Source organism: Mytilus trossulus, chromosome 11 (genome assembly GCF_036588685.1).
Source record: "Mytilus trossulus isolate FHL-02 chromosome 11, PNRI_Mtr1.1.1.hap1, whole genome shotgun sequence".
Taxonomy (NCBI): Eukaryota; Metazoa; Mollusca; class Bivalvia; order Mytilida; family Mytilidae; genus Mytilus; species Mytilus trossulus.
Genome location: NC_086383.1, coordinates 16467352 through 16491999, shown reverse-complemented (window position 1 = coordinate 16491999; position 24648 = coordinate 16467352). Strand labels below are relative to the sequence as shown.

At 32.1% G+C, this 24648-nt stretch overlaps 2 protein-coding genes across 2 annotated transcripts in view; both read left to right on the top strand.

Annotated features, from left to right (window-relative positions):
- Positions 1 to 23759, top strand: part of LOC134690787 (DNA mismatch repair protein Msh6-like) — a 71562-nt gene extending 47803 nt beyond the window's left edge. The window contains exons 25-35 of the mRNA XM_063550834.1: positions 1996 to 2096; positions 3143 to 3372; positions 4162 to 4294; positions 5801 to 5899; positions 9180 to 9308; positions 10142 to 10229; positions 16060 to 16149; positions 19730 to 19884; positions 20486 to 20617; positions 21174 to 21241; positions 22605 to 23759. Of these exons, the coding sequence (XP_063406904.1) occupies positions 1996 to 2096; positions 3143 to 3372; positions 4162 to 4294; positions 5801 to 5899; positions 9180 to 9308; positions 10142 to 10229; positions 16060 to 16149; positions 19730 to 19884; positions 20486 to 20617; positions 21174 to 21241; positions 22605 to 22671 (1292 nt within the window). The 3' untranslated portion in view covers positions 22672 to 23759. The remainder of the gene's footprint in view (positions 1 to 1995; positions 2097 to 3142; positions 3373 to 4161; positions 4295 to 5800; positions 5900 to 9179; positions 9309 to 10141; positions 10230 to 16059; positions 16150 to 19729; positions 19885 to 20485; positions 20618 to 21173; positions 21242 to 22604) is intronic.
- Positions 16515 to 18577, top strand: LOC134689564 (uncharacterized protein KIAA1958-like). The gene is made up of 3 exons (XM_063549534.1): positions 16515 to 17127; positions 17394 to 17615; positions 17902 to 18577. The coding sequence occupies exons 1-3, from the start codon at positions 16620 to 16622 to the stop codon at positions 18570 to 18572; spliced, it is 1401 nt and encodes a 466-aa protein (XP_063405604.1). The 5' UTR covers positions 16515 to 16619; the 3' UTR covers positions 18573 to 18577.
- Positions 23760 to 24648: the final 889 nt, after the last annotated feature.

Below are 24648 nucleotides of genomic sequence, written 5' to 3'. Positions count from 1 at the left end.
CTGGGCCAAATTTAATCAAACTTAGCCACAATCATCATTGGGGTATCTAGTTTAAAAATTGTGTTCGATGACCCGGCATACCAACCAAGATGGCTGCCACGGCTAAGAATAGAACATAGGGGTAAAATGCAGTTTTGGGCTTTTAACTCAAAAATCAAAGCATTTAGAGCAAATCTGACTGGGTTAAAGTGTTTATCAGGTCAAGATCTATCTGCCCTGAAATTTTCAGATGAATCGGACAACCCTTTGTTAGGTTGCTGCCCCTGAATTGGTAATTTTAAGGAAATTTTGCTGTTTTTGGTTATTATCTTGAATATTATTATAGATAGAAATGAACTGTAAACAGCAAAAATGTTCAGCAAAAAAACATCTACAAATAAGTCAACATTACCAAAATTGTCAATTGACCCCCTAAGGAATTATTGCCCTTTATAGTCAATTGTTAACAATTTTTCGTAAATCTTAGTAATCTCTTAGAAAAATCTTTTCCTCTGAAACTACTGGGACAAATTAAACCAAACTTGTCCACAATCATGATTGGGGTATTTAGTTTAAAATTTGTATCCGTTGACCGGGCATACCAACCAAGATGGTTGCCATGGCTAAAAATAGAACATAGGTGTAAAATGCAGTTTGGCTTATAACTCAAAAACCAAAGCATTTAGAGCCAATATGACATGGTGTAAAGTTGTTTATCAGGTCAAAATCTATCTGCCCTGAAATTTTCAGATGAATCAGACAACCCGTTGTTAGGTTACTGCTCCTGAATTGGTAATTTTAAGGAAACTTTGCTGTTTTTGGTTATTATCTTGAATATTACTAAAGATAGAGATAAACTGTAAACAGCAATAATGTTCAGCAAAGTAAGACCTAAAAATAAGACAACATGACCAAAATGGTCAATTGACCCCCTAGGGAGTTATTACCCTTTATAGTCAATTTTTAACAATTTAGATAAAATTTGTAAATTTTCACTAACATTTTCCACTGAATTTATTGGGCCAAGTTCATTATAGATAGAGATAATTGTAAGCAGCAAGTATGTTCAGTAAAATAAGATCTACAAATACATCCCCATCACCAAAACACAATTTTGTCATAAATCCATCTGTGTCCTTTGTTTAATATTCACATAGACCAAGGTGAGCGACACAGGCTCTTTGGAGCCTCTAGTTTTGATGTTAGTACAATTAAATCTAACACTTTATCCTGGTCTGTCTGTAGGTTTGTCCCAAAATTAGTTTACGTTCTTTAACCTTAGTTGGCATCCACCAAATGTTATTAAACTTATGCCTAATACATGTACCACAAATCTGAAATCAAGTCTTGATTTGGGTGGCATCACTTACATGACTTATCACGTTCTAAGTTGTGTCTCGTTATGTATCGGAAAATTTCTAAAAAGAAAAATTGTTTCTTTTATTTTACCTCAGTTTGCCTAAAATATAGGTGATTAATATAAATGTGTACACCATACTTATAAATACTAAATCTCTAGATTTTTGGTGGTGACACTTTTTCTGTTCTCTAGTTATGACATTATATGCAAGTGTGTGCAGTATCTCTGTCCCATTGACACATTGTCCATACCCGTAACCAGGGGGGGGGGTTCAGACGAACCCCTCCTTGAAAACAAATAAGCACTGTTAAAGTCAATGTTCTGTTCGAATTGTGACTGTTAAAGTCGAGTTTGTGAGTCCAACGAACCCCCCCTTGAAAATTTCTGGCTACGGGCCTGTTGTCTTTCAATCTGTAAATGAATTTAAATGAGAAAAAATTACAAACTTTTTTATAACCAAATAACAGACATAATCTAATGACAAGCACTGAACTTTAGACTTGAGTGCACGTGAGACACCACATAAAGAATTTAGTGGGTTTATTTATTTTTATTTTTTCAGTGTCTTCTTCTCTTTATATTAAGTGCTACAAATTACAAGATATTTATTCAGCTTGGAAAAAGATATGAATCATATATAATATTTCCATCTGTAGGTGTTGATCCTGATTATGACAAAGCTAAGCTAGATATTAAAATGACAGAGAGGAAACTAGATAAATACCTTGATGAACAGAGAGACAGAATTAGTTGCAGGGTAAGTTATCCAATCAGACTTTCCAGTAAGGTTAATAAGTTGATCCAGGGGTGGGGGCCTGTGGACCCCCCCCCCCTTTTGTTGGAAAAATTTGGTTGACTATATAGGGAATCACTGAAGCATGACTGAAGCAGGCTCCCCTTATTAAAAGCTCTGAATCTGCTACTGAGGATTGGGTCAAAGGATTGTCTTTAGAAAAAGAATGACAATGAAAGAAGAAAAAATATAGATCAAATGATTCTTGTTTGATAATTGTTTCGTAATGCAATCAATGACATTAAGTTGGTACCAAACACCTGGACTGAAATCAATTTGGCTTGTTCAATTTTTATTAAATTTTGACAAAATAATAACATTGACTCTTTGACAAAAATATTAAAATTTCAAAATACTTGAACCACACTTTATCTTAATAATTTTGATGGATATGATGTATATATCAGTTTCAACAAAACTCTATTTGACCATTTGGAGGCTAAATAATGATACATGATTAAAATGTTCAGCAGATTTTTACATAGTTATCTCCCTGTAGGGTTATACCTTCTTAACAGTAACACCAGATGCACATTTTAACGACAAATTTCTTTTCGGTGATGTTCAAGGTTCAAGGCCTAAATAATTGAAAATCCAAACCTTAATATAAAAAAAATTGTTTAATAGTGTATAACCAAAAAGAATAAATAAATAAAGCCAAAGTTGGGAAAGGAATAAGAGCTTGGAATGAGGGCAGTATATTCATTAGTTTAGAATGATTTCCCAAAATTTGCTAAACAGCAAAATCTGTATTTTCTGGCTACAGGGTTAAATAAAATATAAAGAAAACTAAATACTGTGGATTCATTTATTGTTCTGGGTATCAATTTTCCTTTATCATGTTTATTGCTGGTCATGGTTTTGCCAATCTCTGTATACAAAGCCAATTGTTAATATGTTATTCATTAAATATGTGAATTTGTGGTGTGACTGTATTCTGGAAACCCACCAAAATTGGTATCCAACAAATAATAATGAATCCATAGTATCATACTATTTTTTTTCTCCAGCAAATGGTATTCTGGGGATCAGGTAAGAACAGATATCAATTGGAAATTCCCGAGACTGCACTGAAGCGAGTGCCAGATGAATATGACCTGAAGTCCTCTAAAAAAGGTTGGAAAAGATTCTGGACGTCAGACATTCAGGACATGTTAGCCGAGCTGGTAGAAGCAGAAGACAGGAAGGATGTAGCTCAGAGAGATTGTATGAGAAGAATCTTTGAGAGTTTTGATGAGAGGTGAGGTTTCTAGCTTAAGATACGTCATTAAAAAATAACGACTCTAAAGGTAAATTCATAAAGAGGAAATAGAAATAAGAAGATGTGGTATGATGGCTAATGAGACAAATCTCAATCCAAGTCACAATGTGTGAAAAGTAAATTATTTCAGGTTAAAGAACCACTGTCAAAATGGAAGATACTTTGAATAAAATATTAATTTAACTTGTCTGTTGACTATGATGTCATTAAAATACTTATTCTAATGCAACAACGTTTGTAACGTTCATTTTGATTGGATAACTTTACTTTCTTACATGGCATCAATTGACAATTGATGCTATGGGACGTACCCACAAGCTCAGACGGCATATGCCAGGTTTAAAATACATGTTTTAACGTTGTTTTCTATCAGTTTCATTAGAATGGAAATAACAATATTGTATTTTAAGCTCTGACGGCATGAATTTGGGATTTGATGGTCGCAAATACCCGTTTACTGTCTGGGCTAACATGTCGCCAGTAAACTTAATTTGCGACCATCAAATCCCCAATTGATGCTGTGGGAGCTTAAAATACAATACAGTTATCTCCTAAATGTGAGTTTTCTTGTTTTTATAAAATTTTGTTTTATGAATGATATGTGTCACATGGGAGGTAGAATAATAAAGAAATATAGTACAAAAATCTAATGTTATGCTGAAACAATATAATTTTGTTCTAACTTCTGAAATGTAAGGAAGAAAGAGATAGCCAGAAGATTTAAATGTTATATTTCATAAGTAAATTTTGATGATTTTTTTCTTTCAGGTATAAAATCTGGGATACAACAGTACAATGTGTGGCAGTATTAGATGTTCTGGTTGCCATGGCACAGTATAGTAGATGTGGGGATGGAATCATGTGTAGGCCAGAGGTTGTTACCATAGAAACAAATCAAGAAGTATGTTTTATTTTTATCCTTGACCTACTTGTACAGTGCAATACTTTCATTGCCTTTAAACTGGATTCTTGAATCTTTTCTTTGAAAACAAAATAAGCCGAGTTTACAAATAATTTTAGTCACTAGGAATAAGACAGTTAAGAAATAATTCTTTCATACCATGCTTTATGCTCATTTTAACATGGGAAGGCATCATATTAGTCAAAATTTTACATAGAGCAATAGTGTGGATCAAGGATCCGGAAATTTTTTCACCTAATTTCGGTCATTTTCATACAACTTAAAAGTTGATGTCCCTTTTCAAGAAATGATTGTCAAAATCACTTTACTGCATGAGACTCATTATGAGTATGCTCATACTCGATCGTCATGTTCGTAGCATCAACAAACTTGTTTCACTGTTGCATCGCATTTACTTCATAATTTGTCCTACCATTTTTCAAAAATCGTTTAAGAGCAATTAAGGGAAGGCAACTGTTTAAAATAAAATGATTTTAATGACTCAAAACGATAATATTCTCAGTTATTGCTTACGTTTCCTTTGATTATGAAGTCAAAATTCAAACCGGATGTACAGCGACAATACTAAAACAAACAATTCCGGACTCATTTCCGGGATTAGTTTTGTTTATCCAAATCACAGGAAATCATCAGCTTTTTAATATTTTACCTTTAAAAGTGTAAGTATATTAATTAAAATAGTTGCACTTGCTTTATTTAGGATGAAATTATTTTAAATTTACAATTGTCTAAATCTGTGGAAGAGAATTTCAAGCATGCGTATTACATAGTAAACAAAGCACGTGTGTTAGAAGTAAAACAAACATTTTTTTCTACGTAAATTAAACCAAGTTTTAATTTAATTTTAAATCATAATTGATAATTGTCTGACCTGTTGAGTAATTAAATAATAAAGCCAGTTGGTATGGAATTTTTATTTCTTTATAATAAGTTTGGAGCTTGTGATTAATTGCCAGGTGTGAATTAAAAACACAGGTAAAGAGATTAGCAATCATTAGCCAATAGCTCCCGGAGGCATTAATATAGTTATTAGGAGAGCCCTCAGGATTATAACACTTTATTGAAGTGGCAGTTTAATTACAGGAAGTCGATAACAAAACAAAAATATGTTCAAAATGGCGATTTTGAAAGTCAATCTCAACGAAATGACGGAAATTATTACGGTTGAAAAATAAAATTTGACCTAAATCCCAATTAAAAGTTTAGGACATTATAGTTTCAGTTGAGGACATGACTGGCAAATATGACCGTTTCCGGACCCTTGGTGTGGATGGAATAATTATAATTTTGATAGGAATAATTAGATCTTTTGTACTTTTGAGCAGACCTATAATATCCATCTGAAAGGCAGCTATGACACTAATTGATACCAACTTATATAAATGCATACCAGTACACACTTACTACAAGAAATAATTGATTGATTTATCATTAGTAAATGCTTAATGCAATAGAATACAAAGTTCTCTTTTAACTTATTTATAGCCATTTATAGAAATCCGAGAAGCCAGACATCCCTGTGTTGTTAGAACGTTTGGTGGTGGGGATTTTATACCTAATGATACAGTTATAGGTATTGCTGATGTAAGTTTACAAATGTAAAGAAAATCTATTTATATCTTTGACTATAAAAATCTTTCCAGTGTTCAAATATTGTAGAAATGATTTTAGTATACAAGAAATGTGAATTATTTTTTGATAGAATAAGATGATTAAAGATAAGTCTGATATCTTTTGGAATATACAAACTTTTGTTTTTATTATTAATAAAGATATCAAAGGGATAAACAAACACCTAAGTCAAAAACAAACTGGCAAAGTCAAGGCAATGAATGAAAAAAAGGACCACAAGACGAAATAACACAGTGTACAAATCACAATATAAAAATGTTAAGACGCAATAACAGTGTTCAAATCAATACATAGAAATGTTATAGATTAATCTGCCCTTTTCTATGTTTTTGCCATTTTCTCTTTTCTTTATACTTTTTGTCCATTATTCTCTTTTCTTTATACTTTTTGTCCATTATTCTCTTTTCTTTATACTTTTTGTCCATTATTCTCTTTTCTTTATACTTTTTGTCCATTTTCTCTATTCTTTATACTTTTTGTCCATTATTCTCTTTTCTTTATACTTTTTGTCCATTATTCTCTTTTCTTTATACTTTTTGTCCATTATTCTCTTTTCTTTATACTTTTTGTCCATTATTCTCTTTTCTTTATACTTTTTGTCCATTATTCTCTTTTCTTTATACTTTTTGTCCATTATTCTCTTTTCTTTATACTTTTTGTCCATTATTCTCTAGTCTTTATACTTTTTGTCCATTATTCTCTAGTCTTTATACTTTATATACGACGGCAAATTTTGAAAAAAATTTCGTCGTATATTGCTATCACGTTGTCGTCGTCATCGTCGTCGTCGTCCGAATACTTTTAGTTTTCGCACTCTAACTTTAGTAAAAGTGAATAGAAATCTATGAAATTTTAACACAAGGTTTATGACCATAAAAGGAAGGCTGGTATTGATTTTGGGAGTTTTGGTCCTAACATTTTAGGAATTAGGGGCCAAAAAGGGCCCAAATAAGCATTTTCTTGGTTTTCGCACTTTAACTTTAGTTTAAGTTAATAGAAATCTATGAAATTTTGACACAAGGTTTATGACCACAAAAGAAAGGTTGGGATTGATTTTGGGAGTTTTGGTTTCAACAGTTTAGGAATTAGGGGCCAAAAAAGGGCCCAAATAAGCATTATTCTTGGTTTTCGCACAATAACTTTAGTTAAAGTAAATAGAAATCAATGAAATTTAAACACAATGTTTATGACCACAAAAGGAAGGTTGGTATTGATTTTGGGAGTTTTGGTCCCAACAGTTAAGGAAAAAGGGGCCCAAAGGGTCCAAAATTAAACTTTGCCTGATTTCATCAAAATTGAATAATTGGGGTTCTTTAATATGCCGAATCTAACTGTGTATGTAGGTTCTTAATTTTTGGTCCCGTTTTCAAATTGGTCTACATTAAGGTCCAAAGGGTCCAAAATTAAACTTAGTTTGATTTTAACAAAAATTGAAACCTTGTGGTTCTTTGATATGCTGAATCTAAAAATGTACTTAGATTTTTGATTATTGGCCCAGTTTTCAAGTTGGCCCAAATCGAGGTCCAAAATTAAACATTGTTTGATTTCATCAAAAATTGAATAATTGGGGTTCTTTGATATGCCAAATCTAACTGTGTATGTAGATTCTTAATTTTTGGTCCAGTTTTAAAATTGGTCTAAATTAAAGTGCAAAGGGTCCAAAATTAAACTAAGTTTGATTTTAACAAAAATTAAATTCTTGGGCCTCTTTGATATGCTGAATCTAAACATGTACTTAGATTTTTGATTATGGGCCCAGTTTTCAAGTTGGTCCAAATCAGGATCTAAAATTATTATATTAAGTATTGTGCAATAGCAAGTCTTTTCAATTGCACAGTATTGTGCAATGGCAAGAAATATCAAATTTCACAATATTGTGAAATTGCATTTTTTTTTTTAATTAAGAGTTATCTTTCTTTGTCCAGTATAGTAAGTTAGAAATATCTGCAAGAATTTTTTTAATTGGAGTTATCTTTCTTTGTCCAGAATCAACTTAAATCTTTGTTATAATGTATATTCACTTTTTACTACCAACTGAAAAATTTAAATAATCTTTACCATTCAGTGATAACAAGCAGTTTTTTTACATCTTAATATTTTATGATGTATTTAAATGAGTAGTAATTGTTGCAAACTCCATTAGAATATTTAAATTGAAATTAGTTTTGGAATAAGGGAAAGGGGGATGTGATTAAAAAATTGGGTTCAATTTTTCTCATTTGAAATTTCATAAATAAAAAGAAAATTTCTTCAAACATTTTTTTGAGAGGATTAATATTCAACAGCATATTAAATTGCTCTAAGAGAAAACAAAAATTTTAAGTTCATTTGAATACATTCATTCTGTGTCAGAAACCTATACTGTGTCAACTATTTAATCACAATCCAAATTTAGAGCGGAATCCAGCTTGAATGTTGTGTCCATATTGCCCCAACCGTTCAGGGTTCAACCTCTGCGGTCGTATAAAGCTACGCCCTGCGGAGCATCTGGTTGTCCATTATTCTCTAGTCTTTATACTTTTTGTCCATTATTCTCTAGTCTTTATACTTTTTGTCCATTATTCTCTTTTCTTTATACTTTTTGTCCATTATTCTCTAGTCTTTATACTTTTTGTCCATTATTCTCTAGTCGTTATACTTTTTGTCCATTATTCTCTAGTCTTTATACTTTTTGTCCATTATTCTCTTTTCTTTATACTTTTTTGTCCATTATTCTCTAGTCTTTATACTTTTTGTCCATTATTCTCTTTTCTTTATACTTTTTGTCCATTATTCTCTAGTCTTTATACTTTTTGTTCATTATTCTCTAGTCTTTATAGTTTAGCACCTCATTACTCTTTAATGTTTTTTTCTCTCTATAATATTCTTTATATAGTTTGTGCATCAGTCTCTAATTTGTAAATATTCATCTATACCTTCTTACATTTAATTTAAATTCATTGGTCATCAAACCAACAAGCAATCTTAAATTTTTTAGACATCGCATACACACTTCAAAAGTTTAAACTACTGTAAATTCATAAATTAATGCGAGGTTTTTATTATTGCGAAAAATGCGACTTACTTGTAAACGCAATAATTTAAACTCTCATTTTGAAATGTTTTATATAAACTAAACAGGATTTTTTTCAAAATTGTTAAAATTAAAATCGCATTTAAGTTTAAAATGACAAAATCCCAATAATAAATGCATGCAATAATTTCTGATTTTACAGTATGTGATTTTTTTCAGGAAAATGATATGGAGACAGATACAGAAGATCATTCTAGTAGTAAGGTTGTCTTGGTAACAGGGCCAAATATGGGAGGAAAGTCCACACTGATGAGACAAGTTGGACTGATCACTATCATAGCACAAATGGTAATCTTTATTTCATTCTATAGCTTTTTTTTAGTTCTTTTTCGACATTGGTTAGTATCTTACCTATAGCCAGGGGGTGTTTTGTGGGTGTTCAGACCCCCCCCCCCTTGAAAACAAAAAAGCAATGTTAAAGTCAACGTTCTGTTCGAATTGGTTATCTTTTTTTCATTCCCTAGCCCTTCATTGTATTAATTCTGACATACCTTGGCCTCTCTAAGGTTTATCAGACAATGGTAAGCCTCTTTTTCACTTCATTCAAATTATAATGCCTTGCATGAGACTAGTGGAAATTTTTGTATACTTCTCAAAATTTAATCTTGTTTTGGCTTAAAATGTAAAGAAGTATGAAGGTAAAATTCTTCTTTGTTGAAGTAGAAATGAATGTAAAGAATGGCTGATGGTAAAAATAATTCATGTTGCACCATAGTTTTGAAGAAAAAAATTGACATAAAAAATGGACATCTTTAAAAATTTATGAGTGTTAGATTCAAGAATTAGCAAGTTGAAAGAAAAATATTGTCATCTTAAATAAGTATGCTTTTAAATTTTAAATCTGCATAATGACCATTGGTCCATACATTTTTGGGTTGCTATGTACCAGCAGAGAAATACCTGTTTAGTAAACTAAATTTGCCGCAGTAAAACTATCAATAGATGTCTGCAAAGCTTCAAATACAGTACAGTCATCTCTTAAGTGCATATTTACATCTATACATTTTGTTAATAACCTGAATAACAGATTCAAGAAATTATTTGGCAAGTTGAAGAGAAAAAAAGCTTAAGGCTACTGGGCATTCAATTCTTTATGATAATCTTTGGTCAATATATTTCAGGGTTGCTATGTACCAGCAGAGAAATGTCGTATGACACCAGTGGATAGGGTGTTCACAAGACTTGGTGCTAGTGATAGAATTATGGCAGGTAGGTTAATTTAGCAGGCTTTAAATTTGCTTTGATGGGGAAGAACAAATGCTGGAACTGATTTAAGTGCTAAATTTTTTATACAATCAAATTTTTCGTCGTATATCGCTATCACGTTTGCGTCGTCGTCCGAATACTTTTAGTTTTCGCACTCTAACTTAAGTAAAAGTGAATAGAAATCTATGATATTTTGACACAAGGTTTATGACCACAAAAGGAAGGTTGGGATTGATTTTTGGGAGTTTTGATCCCAACATTTTAGGAATTAGGGGCCAAAAAGGGCCCAAACAAGCGTTTTCTTGTTTTTCGCACAGTAACTTTAGTAAAAGTAAATAGAAATCTATGAAATTTTGACACAAGGTTTATGACCACAAAAGGAAGGTTGGGATTGATTTTGGGAGTTTTGATTCTAACAGTATAGGAATTAGGGGCCAAAAAGGGGTCCAAATAAGCATTTTTATTGGTTTTCGCACCATAACTTTAGTATAAGTAAATAGAAATCTATGAAATTTAAACACAAGGTTTATGACCACATAAGGAAGGTTGGTATTGTTGGGAGTTTTGATCCTAACAGTCTATGAACAAGGGGGCAAAAGGGTCCAAAATTAAACTTTGTTTGATTTCATCAAAAAATGAATAATTTGGGTTCTTAGATATGTAGATTCTTAATTTTTGGTCCCATTTTCAAATTGGTCTACATTAAGGTCAAAAGGGTCCAAAATTAAACTTAGTTTGATTTTAACAAAAATTGAATTCTTGGGGTTCTTTGATATGCTTAATCCAAACATGTACTTAGATTTTTGATTATGGGCCCAGTTTTCAAGTTGGTCTAAACCAGGATCTAAAATTATTATATTAAGTATTGTGCAATAGCAAGAAATTTTCCATTGCACAGTATTGCGCAATACCAAGAAATCTTCAATTGTGCAATAGCAAGTCTTTTCAATTGCACAGTATTGCGCAATATCAAGAAATTTCTAATTGCAAAACATTGTGAAATAGCAAATCTTTTTTTAATTAGAGTTATCTTTCTTTGTCCAGAATAGTAAGCAAGAAATATCTAATTGCACAATATTGTGCAATAGCAAGAAATGTTTTGATTGGAGTTATCTTTCTTTGTCCAGAATCAACTTAAATCTTTGTTATATACAATATACAATGTATAATCACTTTTTACTACCAACTGATAGATTAAAACAATCTTTACCATTCAGTGATAACAAGCAGTTTTTTTACATCTTAATATTTTATGATGTATTTAAAAATGAGTAGTTATTGTTGCAAACTCCATTAGAAATTTTAATTGAGATCAGTTTTGGAATAAGGGAAAGGGGGATGTGAAGAAAAAAAATTGGGTTCAATTTTTTTCATTTGAAATTTCATAAATAAAAAGAAAATTTCTTCAAACATTTTTTTGAGAGGATTAATATTCAACAGCATAGTTAATTGCCCTAAGAGAAAACAAAAAAATTCTGTGTCAGAAACCTATGCTGTGTCAACTATTTAATCACAATCCAAATTTAGAGCTGGATTCAGCTTGAATGTTGTGTCCATACTTGCCCCAACCGTTTAGGGTTCAACCTCTGCGGTCGTATAAAGCTGCGCCCTGCGGAGCATCTGGTTGTGCTTTAGAATATTCTTCAGCAAATTCTTACATCACAGGGTTATAGTTCTGTAGATAGAAACGTTGTTGCAACACTTCGTGCACAGCTTAAATGCTATATTTTACTTGTATTCATGACCAATAGGTTATAACAATTGCAGGTAGACTGTAACAGTAATCAGGGTTCATGCTAAGGATTTTTAAAGGCGAGTCCAGGGACTCGTCAATTTTGGCCATGGTGAGTCCAACAGCAAGAAGAATATATTTCATTGCAATATAATGAAATATTTCAGTCTCCATGGTCTAACAGAGCAAGGAAATGACATTAAATTCAGATTACTTTAAATTTTTGCTATAAAATGATTATATTTGTGTTTAACTGAGTTCAGTTTATACAAAATATTTCCATCTTGATGCATTTGGGACTCACCAGTTTTGAAAATGACAGATTTTGATGAGTCCAGTTTTCATGGACTCGCCTTAGCGAGAACCCTACTGTTGGTTCATAACTGCATCATATGCTTATCAAGCTACATGTATATAATTTTTATGTAATTTTTACACAAAATAGGAGATAGTGCTGAAAGTGGGATTTGAAATCAGTCAATGGATCAGTCATTTAAAAAAAAAAAATTACAAGTTGATAATAAAAGACTTTCAGTTTTAAATGTTAAAACTTTAAATAAGATAATGGGATTTGTTTGAATGTATTTATATGAGTGGGGATAGAACCTTTATCGGGACTCCCCGATTGGATGTTTTAAGGCTCGAGATTTCAGGATTGACACTTTCAGAATCCAGGAATTCTTTTTAGCTCACCTGTCCCGAAGGGACAAGTGAGCTTATGCCATCACTTGGCGTCCGTCGTCTGTCGTCTGTCGTCCGTCGTCTGTCGTCGTAAACTATTTCAAGAATCTTCTCCTCTGAAACTACTTGGCCAAATACTTTCAAACTTTAACTGAATGTTCCTTAGGGTATCTAATTTATAAATTGGATCCGAAGTTTTGATCTATCAACAAACATGGTCACCATTGCTAAAAATAGAACATAGGGGTCAAATGCAGTTTTTGGCTTATAACTCAAAAACCAAAGCATTTAGAGCAAATCTGACGTGAGACATATAGTTTATCAGGTGAAGATCTATCTGCCTTGAAATTTTCAGATGAATCAGACAACCCATTGTTGGGTTGCTGCCCCTGAATTGGTAATTTTAACGAAATTTTGCTGTTTTTCGTTATTATCTTGAATATTATTAAAGATAGAGATAAACTGTAAACAGGAATAATGTTCAGCAAAGTAAGATTTACAAATAAGTCAACATGACGGAAATGGTCAGTTGACCCCTTTAGGAGTTATTGCCCTTTATAGTCGATTTTTAACCATTTTTCGTAAATCTTAGTAATCTTTTACAAAAATCTTCTCCTCTGAAGCTACTGGGCAAAATAATTCCAAACTTTAACTGAATGTTCCTTATGGTATCTAGTTAGTAAATTGTATCTAAAGTTTTGATCTATCAACAAACATGGTCGCCATTGCTAAAAATAGAACATAGGGGTCAAATGCAGTTTTTGGCTTATAACTCAAAAACCAAAGCATTTAGAGCAAATCTGACGTGAGAAATATTGTTTATCAGGTCAAGATCTATCTGCCCTGAAATTTTCAGATGAATCAGACAACCTGTTGTTGGGTTGCTGCCCCTGAATTGATAATTTTAAGGAAATTTTGCTGTTTTTGTTTATTATCTTGAATATAATTATAGATAGAAATAAACTGTAAACAGCAAAAATGTTAAGCAAAGTAAGATCTACAAATAAGTCAATTTGACCAAAATTGTCAATTGACCCCTTAAGGAGTTATTGCCCTTTAAAGACTTTTTTTCACAATTTTTTAATCATGTTGACTTACTTTAAAAAATCTTCTCCATTGAAACTGCTGTATCAATTTCAGCCAAACTTAGGCTAAATGAGTTTCAGAGTATCTAGTATACATTTTATATTTTATTTCCTTGTATGTCAAGAAACATAGTTCCTATGGCTAAAATAGAACATAGGAGAAAATGATTATTTTCTTTGGCTTTTGAAGAAAAAAGGACGATCCAAAAAACATTTAAATAAATTGAAAAGTCAAAATAATCATTGATGAGAGATTTAAGGTGGTATGGGTGTCTTTCGCCATCTTGGATTGTAAAAAACAGAGAATCTATAGTCCATATTTTCTATAAAGTTAGCAAAATTTGATGCAGGAATGCAGATATTTAATGTGAATTTTCATTTAAAAGTACCAATTTACAAGAATATAAATTAGAAATATTAATATTTTTACAAGTGTAGATTATTTTTGGTTGTTTTTTAATATTTTCAAATTAGCATATTAAGGGGAGGTAACTCTAAAACAGTGCATTTTCTGAAGGACTCTTCATGAAATTTTCCTATTTTGTCTTTTTGCCGGAAAAAACATACGGTGACCCTATCTTTTCTTTGATATTCTAAAAGCATTGTCTGAAAGCTATCTTTTCCTAACTTATTATACAATTCTATCATTTTGTTTAGTTTCAATTCACAAAATTGTGTTTTTTCCTGTATAATCCATCACAACCTGTAGCTTGAGAAAATGCACGGTGACCTATCATTAGCTCACCTGGCCCGAAGGGCCAAGTGAGCTTTTCTCATCACTTGGCGTCCGGCGTCGTCCGTCGTCGTTAACTTTTACAAAAATCTTCTCCTCTGAAACTGCTGGGCCAAATTAATCCAAACTTGGCCATAATCATCATTGGGGTATCTAGTTTAAAAATTGTGTCCGGTGACCCCGCCAACCAACCAAGATGGCCGCCATGGCTAAATATAGAACATAGGGGTAAAATGCAGTTTTTGGCTTATAACTCAAAAACCAAAGCATTTAGAGCAAATCTGACGTGGGGTAAAAATGTTCATCAGGTCAAGATCTAACTGCCCTTAAATTTTCAAATGAATCGGACAACCTGTTGTTGGGTTGCTGCCCCTGAATTGGTAATTTTAGGGAAATTTTGCTGTTTTTTGTTATTATCTTGAATATTATTATAGATAGAGATAAACTGTAAACAGCAATAATGTTCAGCAAAGTAAAATCTACAAATAAGTCAACATAACCAAAATGGTCAGTCATGTCAGTTGACCACTTTAGGAGTCATTGTCCTTTATAGTCAATTTTTAACCATTTTTCGTAAATCTTGGTAATCTTTTACAAAAATCTTCTCCTCTGAAACTACCAGGCCAAATTTAAACAAACTTGGCCTCAATCATCATTGGGGTATCTAGTTTAAAAATTGTGTGGCGTGACCCGGCCAACCAACAAAGATGGCTGCCATGGCTTAAAATAGAACATAGGGGGTAAAATGCAGTTTTTTGCTTATAACTCAAAAACCAAAGCATTTAGAGCAAATCTAACAGGGAGTAAAATTGTTAATCAGGTCAAGATCTATTTGCCATGAAATTTTCAGATGGATTGGACAAACTGCTGTTAGGTTGCTGCCCCTGAATTAGTCATTTTAAGGAAATTTTGCCGTTTTTTGTTATTATCTTGAATATTATTATAGATAGAGATAAACTGTAAAGGGAAACAATGTACAGCAAAGTAACACCTAAAAATAAGTCAACATGACCTAAATGGTCAATTGACCCCATAAGGAGTTATTGCCCTTTATAGTCAATTTTTAACAATTTTCATAAAATTTGTAAATTTTAACTTACATTTTCCACTGAAGCTCTTAGGCCAAGTGCAATATAGATAGAATGATTGTAAGCAGCAATAATGTTCAGTAAAGTAAGATATACAAACACATCACCATCACCAAAACACAATTTTGTCATGAATTCAAATGCGTCCTTTGTTTAATATTCACATAGACCAAGGTGAGCGACACATGCTCTTTGGAGCCTCTAGTTTTTATAATATTTTTGAACATGTATCAATAGATACTACATTTTGACAAAGTATGGACAAATTCTATCATTTTTATTTTAGACTCCCATACCACCTTAACCAAAAGAATTAAGGTGAGCGATTCAGGCTCTTGAGAGCCTCTTGTTTTCCAAATTCATGACCTCAGGATTTCGTTTTTTTAAGGCCAGGATTTTTGAGATCTGGTGTTTTTAAGCCTGGTATTTTAGGGATCTGGACCCCTCCTACCCCTCCCCCTCTAAGATGGTTGCTGAGGTTCTGACCAATATTAAAACAATCTTCTTTTTACAGGTGAAAGTACTTTCTTTGTTGAGTTGAGTGAGACAGCTGCCATTCTACAGCATGCTACCAAACATTCATTAGTATTAATGGATGAATTAGGTAAGACAGCAATCCTTCAACAGCTATGAACTTTTTAATTTTGGTTCTTTGCTGTGAAGAACAATTGTAATGACCGAAAAAGTCTACAGTAATATAGGGTTATCATAGAACATTTATATATTGCACTCGCAAGCTCGTGCAATATAAAATTCTACTCAGGACAATATTCCCCAATGTTAATGCAATAACCCTTTTATTGTATAGCAATATAATATTTGAAAGTAAAAATTAGTTTAAACTGAGATTTTGTTGTTGATGACGTCATGAATTTTGAGGATTCATTGCACTAGTGCAATATTGAAATTTATCATATACTTGTATGAAATAATACTTAAATTTTACAGTTCAATAACATTTAAAAATATTAAAAGACTATGAAAGGATTACAAGGTTTATTAACCAGATTCCTACAGATTTCCTTAGCGGGCTGATAAAGGCACCTTTATTAACTGCTTCCGGAATGTTATCGCATGCCTTTCCGTTATTGTCCGTGGGGTTTATCACATGGAACTTCGGGTATTTCCGGAAAGTTGTTTGTAAACATGGCAGACGACACTGACACTGCTGCTTTTGTTCAATCGTTGAAAAACGATAATACAGTTAGAAAAACTACGAGTGACATGAGACTTTTCAACAGATGGTTAAGATCCAATAACGTGATGAGGTTAGCGGAAGAAATTCCTGTTACGGAACTAGATAAATGTTTGGCTCGTTTCTTCATGTCAGTGAAAAAAGACGACGAGTCTAACTACGAACCTCAATCTGTCAGATCAATGCAGAGCAGCATATCAAGATATCTAACAGAGAAATGTGCAATAAATATAATGGTTGACAAAGAATTTCATCACTCTAGAGATGTGATGTCTGCCAAACTGAAACAGCTGAAATCCATGGGAATGGGAGCCAAAAAAAGGAAAGCAGACCCCTTCACAGCTGAGGAAGTTAATTTACTATACGAAAAAGAGCTGCTTGGTGCAGGTAACAATTCTTTGCATAATTATTTTTTTGTTATTGGTGTTTTAAATAGCGTTGTCTTGTTATTTGGCCCTTTGTGAGGTCACAATTTTCTCTACAAAATAAACACATTGGTATGATGTAATTAAAAAAATAATTTGACAATATCTTGAATTATCTTCACCTGATTTTGTACAGTCATAAGAATGTATATTATTTTAACCTTATTGTATACACAAGTCTAAATCAAATATTTTTTACTCAAACAAATTCCTTAAATTTATTTGCAGGAAATCCTCAATCTCTAGTCAGAACTGTTTGGATGAATAACACTCTACATTTTGGTTTACGCTCCCGGGAAGAACACACAACTCTAAGATGGGGAGACATCCAAATGAAGGCAACTACGGACGGGGGGCAGTATCTAGAACATACTGAGAGGATAACCAAAACAAGAAATGGTGCTAACTTGGACACCCGTGCCTTTCAGGCCAAGATGTTTGCTGACACAGGTAATGTTTCAGGAAAAGTTTTATAGGGGGGACAAGATTCAAAATAATTATTTCATTTTTTAATTGAATTACAGAAAAAGTAAATTAAAAAACGCAAAACATAGTATACATGTAGTGTAAATATGTATTAAACAAGATATCAAGATATTGCCATCACAAAATAACAGCCAGATATCATATATTACAAGTGTAGCTACATGTACATGTATATATATATTATATTGTAAACATGCGTATAATAATGACATTTAAACAATCAATATTTAACTGGTTTATCTTCTTTCAGGTAATCCTAGATGTCCTATACAGACATATAAACAGTTTCTTAGAAGAAGACCAGAAGATATGGTTGCAGATGATTGTCCCTTTTATTTGGGGTTTTCCAGGCAAATTAAGGATGACGGGGTCTGGTTTTCAAGACAAGCTTTAGGAAAGAACACTCTAAGTTCTTTTGTTAAAAAAATGTGTGAAGACGGTGGTAATCAGGGTAGAAAAACTAATCATAGTGTCAGAAAAACTACTATCACTGCCTTGGTACATGAGGACATACCAGATACACGCATAATGCAGTTGAGTGGACATAAAAACGTTCAATCCATAAACTCCTATAGCTCAGCATCAATTGAACAACAGAAGGAAATGTCTAATATTTTGAGTAAAATTGGTACAGGGAAAATAACTTCGGAAAAAAACCCAAGGCCTTTGGATGATAACAACAATGATATACCATCAGATGATGATGCAGAACTTTTGTCTGCTTCCCAAGAAGCCGAACTTTCTTTTGTATTGAAAGATATTTCAAATTTTGAATCTAATTCTAAACCAGTTTCAGCAACAACAACTACAGGAATAAATGAAATGCCAGAAATAGTACATGAAAATCACAAAGGAAAAGCAATGCATATGTTTGCAGGGGCAACTATTACGGGAAATGTGACAATTAATTTTTCCGACTAAGAACATTAATATATACAAGTCATGTAATTGTTTTCATACATTTATGCCACTGATGCTTGTTATATCATTTAATAACAACAATTAAAGTTCAGAAATTTGTATTTGGTTAATTATAAATTATCAAAGAAAAACAAAATTTTAATGGTGTTTGTCTGTATTTCTTCTGTTGAAGTATATGATAAAAAGATAATTACATGTCATTTTTCATATCATACCCTTTATCGGCCCTCGGTCATGATATCATCCCTCGAGCCTACGGCTCTTGGGCTGATATCATGACCTAGGGCCGATAAAGGGTATGATATGAAAAATGCCATGTAATAATCTATATTTATTGCACGCTAACTTTTTGCTTCTTTGTGTGGGAAATATTATATTGCTATGCAACAATATATTAAATAAATGGTACTCATGATCATGAACACTACTTTAAATGATAAAACATTTGTCATTGAAAACCAAGGGAATATTTAATAATTAAAATCAAACTGTAGACTTTAAATACAATAAGTGATTGCTATTTCTACATCCAGCTCACACCATCTGAGACCAATCTTCTCAGTCTCAGCAATGTGTCTAGACTGTTATTTAGTGTAGTAGCATGTTAAAAATCAGGCTCATCATGTCAGTTGTGAACAAACAAATGGATTCATATTCATATCACATCAACATCTTCTTGTCCTGAATTTAAATTTAATTTGATACTGGATGTTAAACGGCCATCTATCATCATCATCATCAAAATTAATGAACCGAAATCTTAAATTTAATCGTAGAACTTTTGAATCATTGAATGTGCAGAAATATTATAAACGGTTATTGTGGATTCATTTATTTTCGTGGGTTACCAAATTTCATGGATGAAGGAAAGCTTACATGTTTGTTGATATCTAATTACTTGGTTTGTCGAATTTTGCAAACAATTCTTTATACATAGAAAATGTGTTATTGCTTGAATATTAAATTGTGTCCTCATTAAATTCCAGAAAAATGGAAAACCAACAAATAATAATGAATCCTGCATAATCTGAAAACCTGACAAGCACTGTCCTATCAAATTGTATAATAAACTTGATAAAACCAAAACCAAATATTAAAGTCCTGAAGAGGTTTGGTTTGAACAGTTTTCTCTGTAGTTATTTTTGTGTTTATTTTAGGGAGAGGAACAGCAACGTATGATGGAACAGCCATTGCTTGCTCTGTGGTACAAGAACTTTCTAGTAATATAGCTTGTCGGACCTTATTTTCTACCCACTATCATTCATTGGTGGAGGAATTTTCACATGACCCTAATATCAGACTTGGTCATATGGTAGGTTTATTTGACAGATTATGAATGGCGTTGAGGGCCATATAGCATATTTTCGACAGGTTGGTGCAGGCATTTTCAAAAACGAAAACTGGACCAAGGCAAAATGGAGACATAAATGTATATGATTTTTTGAAAAATGGTTGAAACTTGATAATCCATGGAATTATGAAATGGGTAAAAGAAACCAAAGGGAGATAACAAAAAAGTAACCCTGCAACACTAGTACTACAAGGAAACGCAGCATGCATCTCACCAGCCTTAGAAAAATAAAGCTTTTCTGCTCCAATACTGTTTTGCTTATTTCTAGAAAACACCTAGAGATAAAAGAAAAAGGCAAAACCGATATTTAAACTCAAGTCTAAAACAACAATCACATGGGAAAAAAAGAAATGCAATCTAAAGAATGCAACAGTATACAAAACACGACATTGGAAAATAAAGACTGAGTGTGCAACACAAACCCCACAGAAATCTTATAATCGTTGTGCAGTCAATATTATTTGATTTAATCATTAACATTTATATTTTAAGATTTAATATCTGTTATACTGATGTTTACCAAGAATTTAGTTGAGTTTAGTTTATCTCTATCTTTATTTAGGCTTGTATGGTAGAAAATGAGGATAAGGATCCGACACAGGAGACTATAACTTTCCTGTACAAGTTCACAAAAGGGGCGTGTCCAAAAAGTTATGGCTTCAATGCTGCTAAATTGGCAAACATTCCAGATGAGGTTTGTAAAAGTCATGTTTACTTATAATTATATATTAAGATAAACAAAAACATACAAATTACTTCTCATGATGTCAATATAGCTGCTGCAAGTTAAAATAAGAAAAACATATAATCTAAGAAAAATTACTAAATACCAAATCATAACCCCTTTAAGTAAATTTTGAAAATAATATTCTTCTCCATTGTTCCTCCTTTGAGAGCCTTTCTTCGGATACTGATCCAATTTTTGGTGTATGAATTGATAAATGAATAGGTATTTAAGTAGTAGATAGAGAAGAGAAGTTGGTAAAATACAGTAACTATACAAAATCTGAAATTTAAGGAAACAGATTATATAAGCTATACAGTTTGTTTCGGAATACTATTTTAATTATGTATTTTGTTTGATGATATGCTTGTAAATTATGATGATGGATTATGTTTAAACTTATATAACTGTTAAAATGGCAAACAGTTGGGAAATGACCTTAACAAATGCCCAATATATTTTTATTTTACACTTCTTTAATTTTGTTGATATGACCTTATATATTGCATCCCTTTCTGACTTACAGATTATAAGAGTAGCAGTTAAGAAGTCTAAGGAATTTGAGGAGTCTATAGAGAGATTGAGAATGATTAGGTGAGTATAATTGTCCTATAGAAACATTTTCTTGCTGAGTTGGTGGTTTCTCTCATTGCACTCTGATCTCTGCCAACAATAAAAAAATTACCACCATGGTGTAGGCAAAAGTACTGAAAGTGGCTTAAACACAAACAATTAAGCAGTCAATCTACCCATTAGGGAGGGTCTAAAAAGAGGTTAATATAAGGGTAATATGACCTGTAATGGACCAGCTTAATACATTTAGGTTGTGATTTCATAATGGCACATATTCTTTGCATTCAACTGCAATACTAGTTGACTAAGATTGTCAGTTATCCTGCTGAAGGCCATTCTCCCTGAGCACTTCAGTTTCCTCAAAAAAAACCTGATGCCACAAAAAAGCCAATAATGCTGAAAGCGGAGTTTATTAAAAGATAATAAATCAATACTTTTATTTTTCAACTGTGAAAATTAGAAGGTTTACAGTAACATAGATGGTTGGACTTACAATCAATCAAATTTCTTTTATATTAAAAAAGAGGAAAAAATTTATAACAAGATGAGTGCTTTTTGGGGTTTTGAAAACCTTAAATTTCTCTTGAAGGTTAAAATCTGTAATGAAAACACTGTCCTTCATCTATGCATTTAAGATTTTGACACATGAATTGATTAGACTATCCCTTCATTTTTATGAGGGGCACTTCTGCTTCCTCAACCAAAAACAACTGCTGCAAAAATGAAGCTGATTGTTATTAAATTTCCTCCATAATGACACCTTTTGAAGCCACCCCCCTTACTCCATAATGACGCCTTTTGACGCCTGTGTAGTACCTCAGTTGAAACACTTTGACTGAAAAGTGTCTGCAGTTGACTTAATAAAATTTGTATCCAATATGAAAAGGAATATCATAGGAATATCTGACTTACATTTATTTGATAAAATAGTTGTTTTTCGCAATGCCTTAATACTTTAAAGCATATGTTCAGCATTTTATCCAAAAATTCCTATGCGAATCAAGTATGCAAAAAAAAAAAGTCAATGGAGGAAAGGGTTAATTAAACAACCTATTGAAAAACGTGAAGTTTAAATTTGTTGTTGACCTCTACCCAAAAAGGCACGAAAATTGATATCCAACAAATCGTTAAATAATTTCATTCATCGGAAGCGCTTTTCTGGATTGACCTTCATCAGGAACTCTCAAAGCCAAACATTTGAAATCTGAAGATGTATAAGAACAGAAACCCTTGAAGAGCTATATGACAAAAATGCCTATAATTGATAGCCAAATTCATCTAAAGTCAACTTTGCTTGACGGAGTTAAAACCTTAGGAATTAAATAATTAATTCACAGCATAACTTTTGAATATGACTTTTGGATTTTTTAATTTTTTATTTCAGATCTGTATGGAACAATGGAAAGAAAGAATCCCTAATACTGATGCAGAATCAAACCAGGGTATCCTGAACTAACTATGTCATAGATAGAAATGGTCTATCTTAAGTTTAAGGAAGATGAATTGTAGTTTTAGTACAGTCAGTGACATTTGTAAAGATTAGAAGTGTATAATTACTAATTTTCTCTATAATGAAATGAGTTATTTGATATTAGTGATGTTTGGTGTAAGAAAAGTTAGAAAGAATGTGAGAAACTTGAGTTCGACCCAATGTAAATGAGAATTATAGTGACCAAATGGGGCATGAGAAGAATTAATTCAGTCATGGTATTCATTTGAAATAGGTTGTACTGTATGTAGTAATATCATTTCAAATTTTTTATGTAATATGACCCATGAGAAGAATAAACCATTTCATGTTGACAGCTGTGTTCTACACTAAAAGAACTATTATGTATTAACTAGTTACAACTGTATGTTCATATATCATTTCACAGTTTTTTTTTATGTAAAATGACCCATGAAAAGAATTAACCATTTCATGTTGACTGCTTTCTTCTGTATGAAGTACTATATCATCAGTTTGTTGATGTAAATTAGAAGAATTAAGCTATTTTGTGTTAACTAGTTTCAACTTCATGTAGTAAAATCACCTCATCAGTTTGATATGTAAATTGTATGACTGTGAATGTAGAATATTGACATCTGTTAGTTATATTTTACCTGTTTGTGAAAAAAATCTTTAAAGAATCAAACTTACATGGAAAAATGTTGGAATACTGAATATATTCTCTGCTCCAATGGCAGTCCTGGTTTCCTGCCTTTCACTCAGGTAAAAACAAACATATCTCATTAATTTGTTGATTTTGTATTCATCTGTATTTTATGATATATTTGGCATAATGGCAATCATTTACCGGAATGATGAATTCAATTAGTTTGATTAGAAGTTAGTTTGTGCTTATAAACTACACTTAAAAGGTCACATAAATTGAGAGATACATTGATGTGTGTATTATAAACAAACATTTCTTATACTGTCATAATCCATAGTGCTTAGATATTCATTTAATTTCCATAGTGCTCATATTTGTTTATATAATTTCAAATAGTGCGTATATTGGTTGATATAATTTCCAATAGTGCTTATATGTTATACAATGTGAACATTAAACAAATATATGAAATGAATTCTCAGTTTTATTGTGGCCTTGCTGTTTTGATGTAGTCCTACCAAAGTGTTGATGAATATAATCATCACTCTTGTCAGCCCTCTTTTGCTCTACCAACGACATTTTCTATCTCATTTGATAGTTCAAGATTTACTCTACCAATTTTTCATGGAAGTGTGATTCTTTTTTAAATGAGATTGATTACTTCGATGCCCTTCTCATGAGGATTTTTGGTCAGTTTATTCCTCATTTTGTCATCTAACCCGTATCAGGGTAAAAGATTTTGGTTGATTTGGTTCACCATAAAAATGTGGTCATATAAACATTAGGGTTTCCATTCCTGATTTCAAGGATAACAACACACAAATACAAAGTGCTAGTGTAGCATAGTGTCCTATTATATGTACATACATTGGTATTTGTAGAGCCCACAACTTTTGTCCTAGAAAGCTTGACATAAGGATAATGATCTGGCAGCGTTAAATAACTTGTTAAAAGCTTTATATTTTAGAAAGTGGGAGACCAAAATGCTTCATACTTTGTTTATGAATGCTTCATGTTACGAAGTTACCGTCAGTCACATGTCCAATGTCCATGACCTCATTTTTATGGTTCAGTGACTAATTGCAAAAAAATTAAGAATTTTTGTATGTTAATTTCTCTATTAATTAATAGTTATTTAATTATGAGTAATAGGACAGCTATGTGAAGTATGTGCATACCTTTCAAAGTCCTAATGCCAATCAGACAGTTTTCACTTGACCCCAATCTCCTCTCATGGATCAGTGAATAAGGTTAAGTTTTGGTGGTCAAGTCCATATCTCAGATTCTTTAAGCTATAGGTCTAGTATATTTGGTGTATGGAAGGCCTTAGGT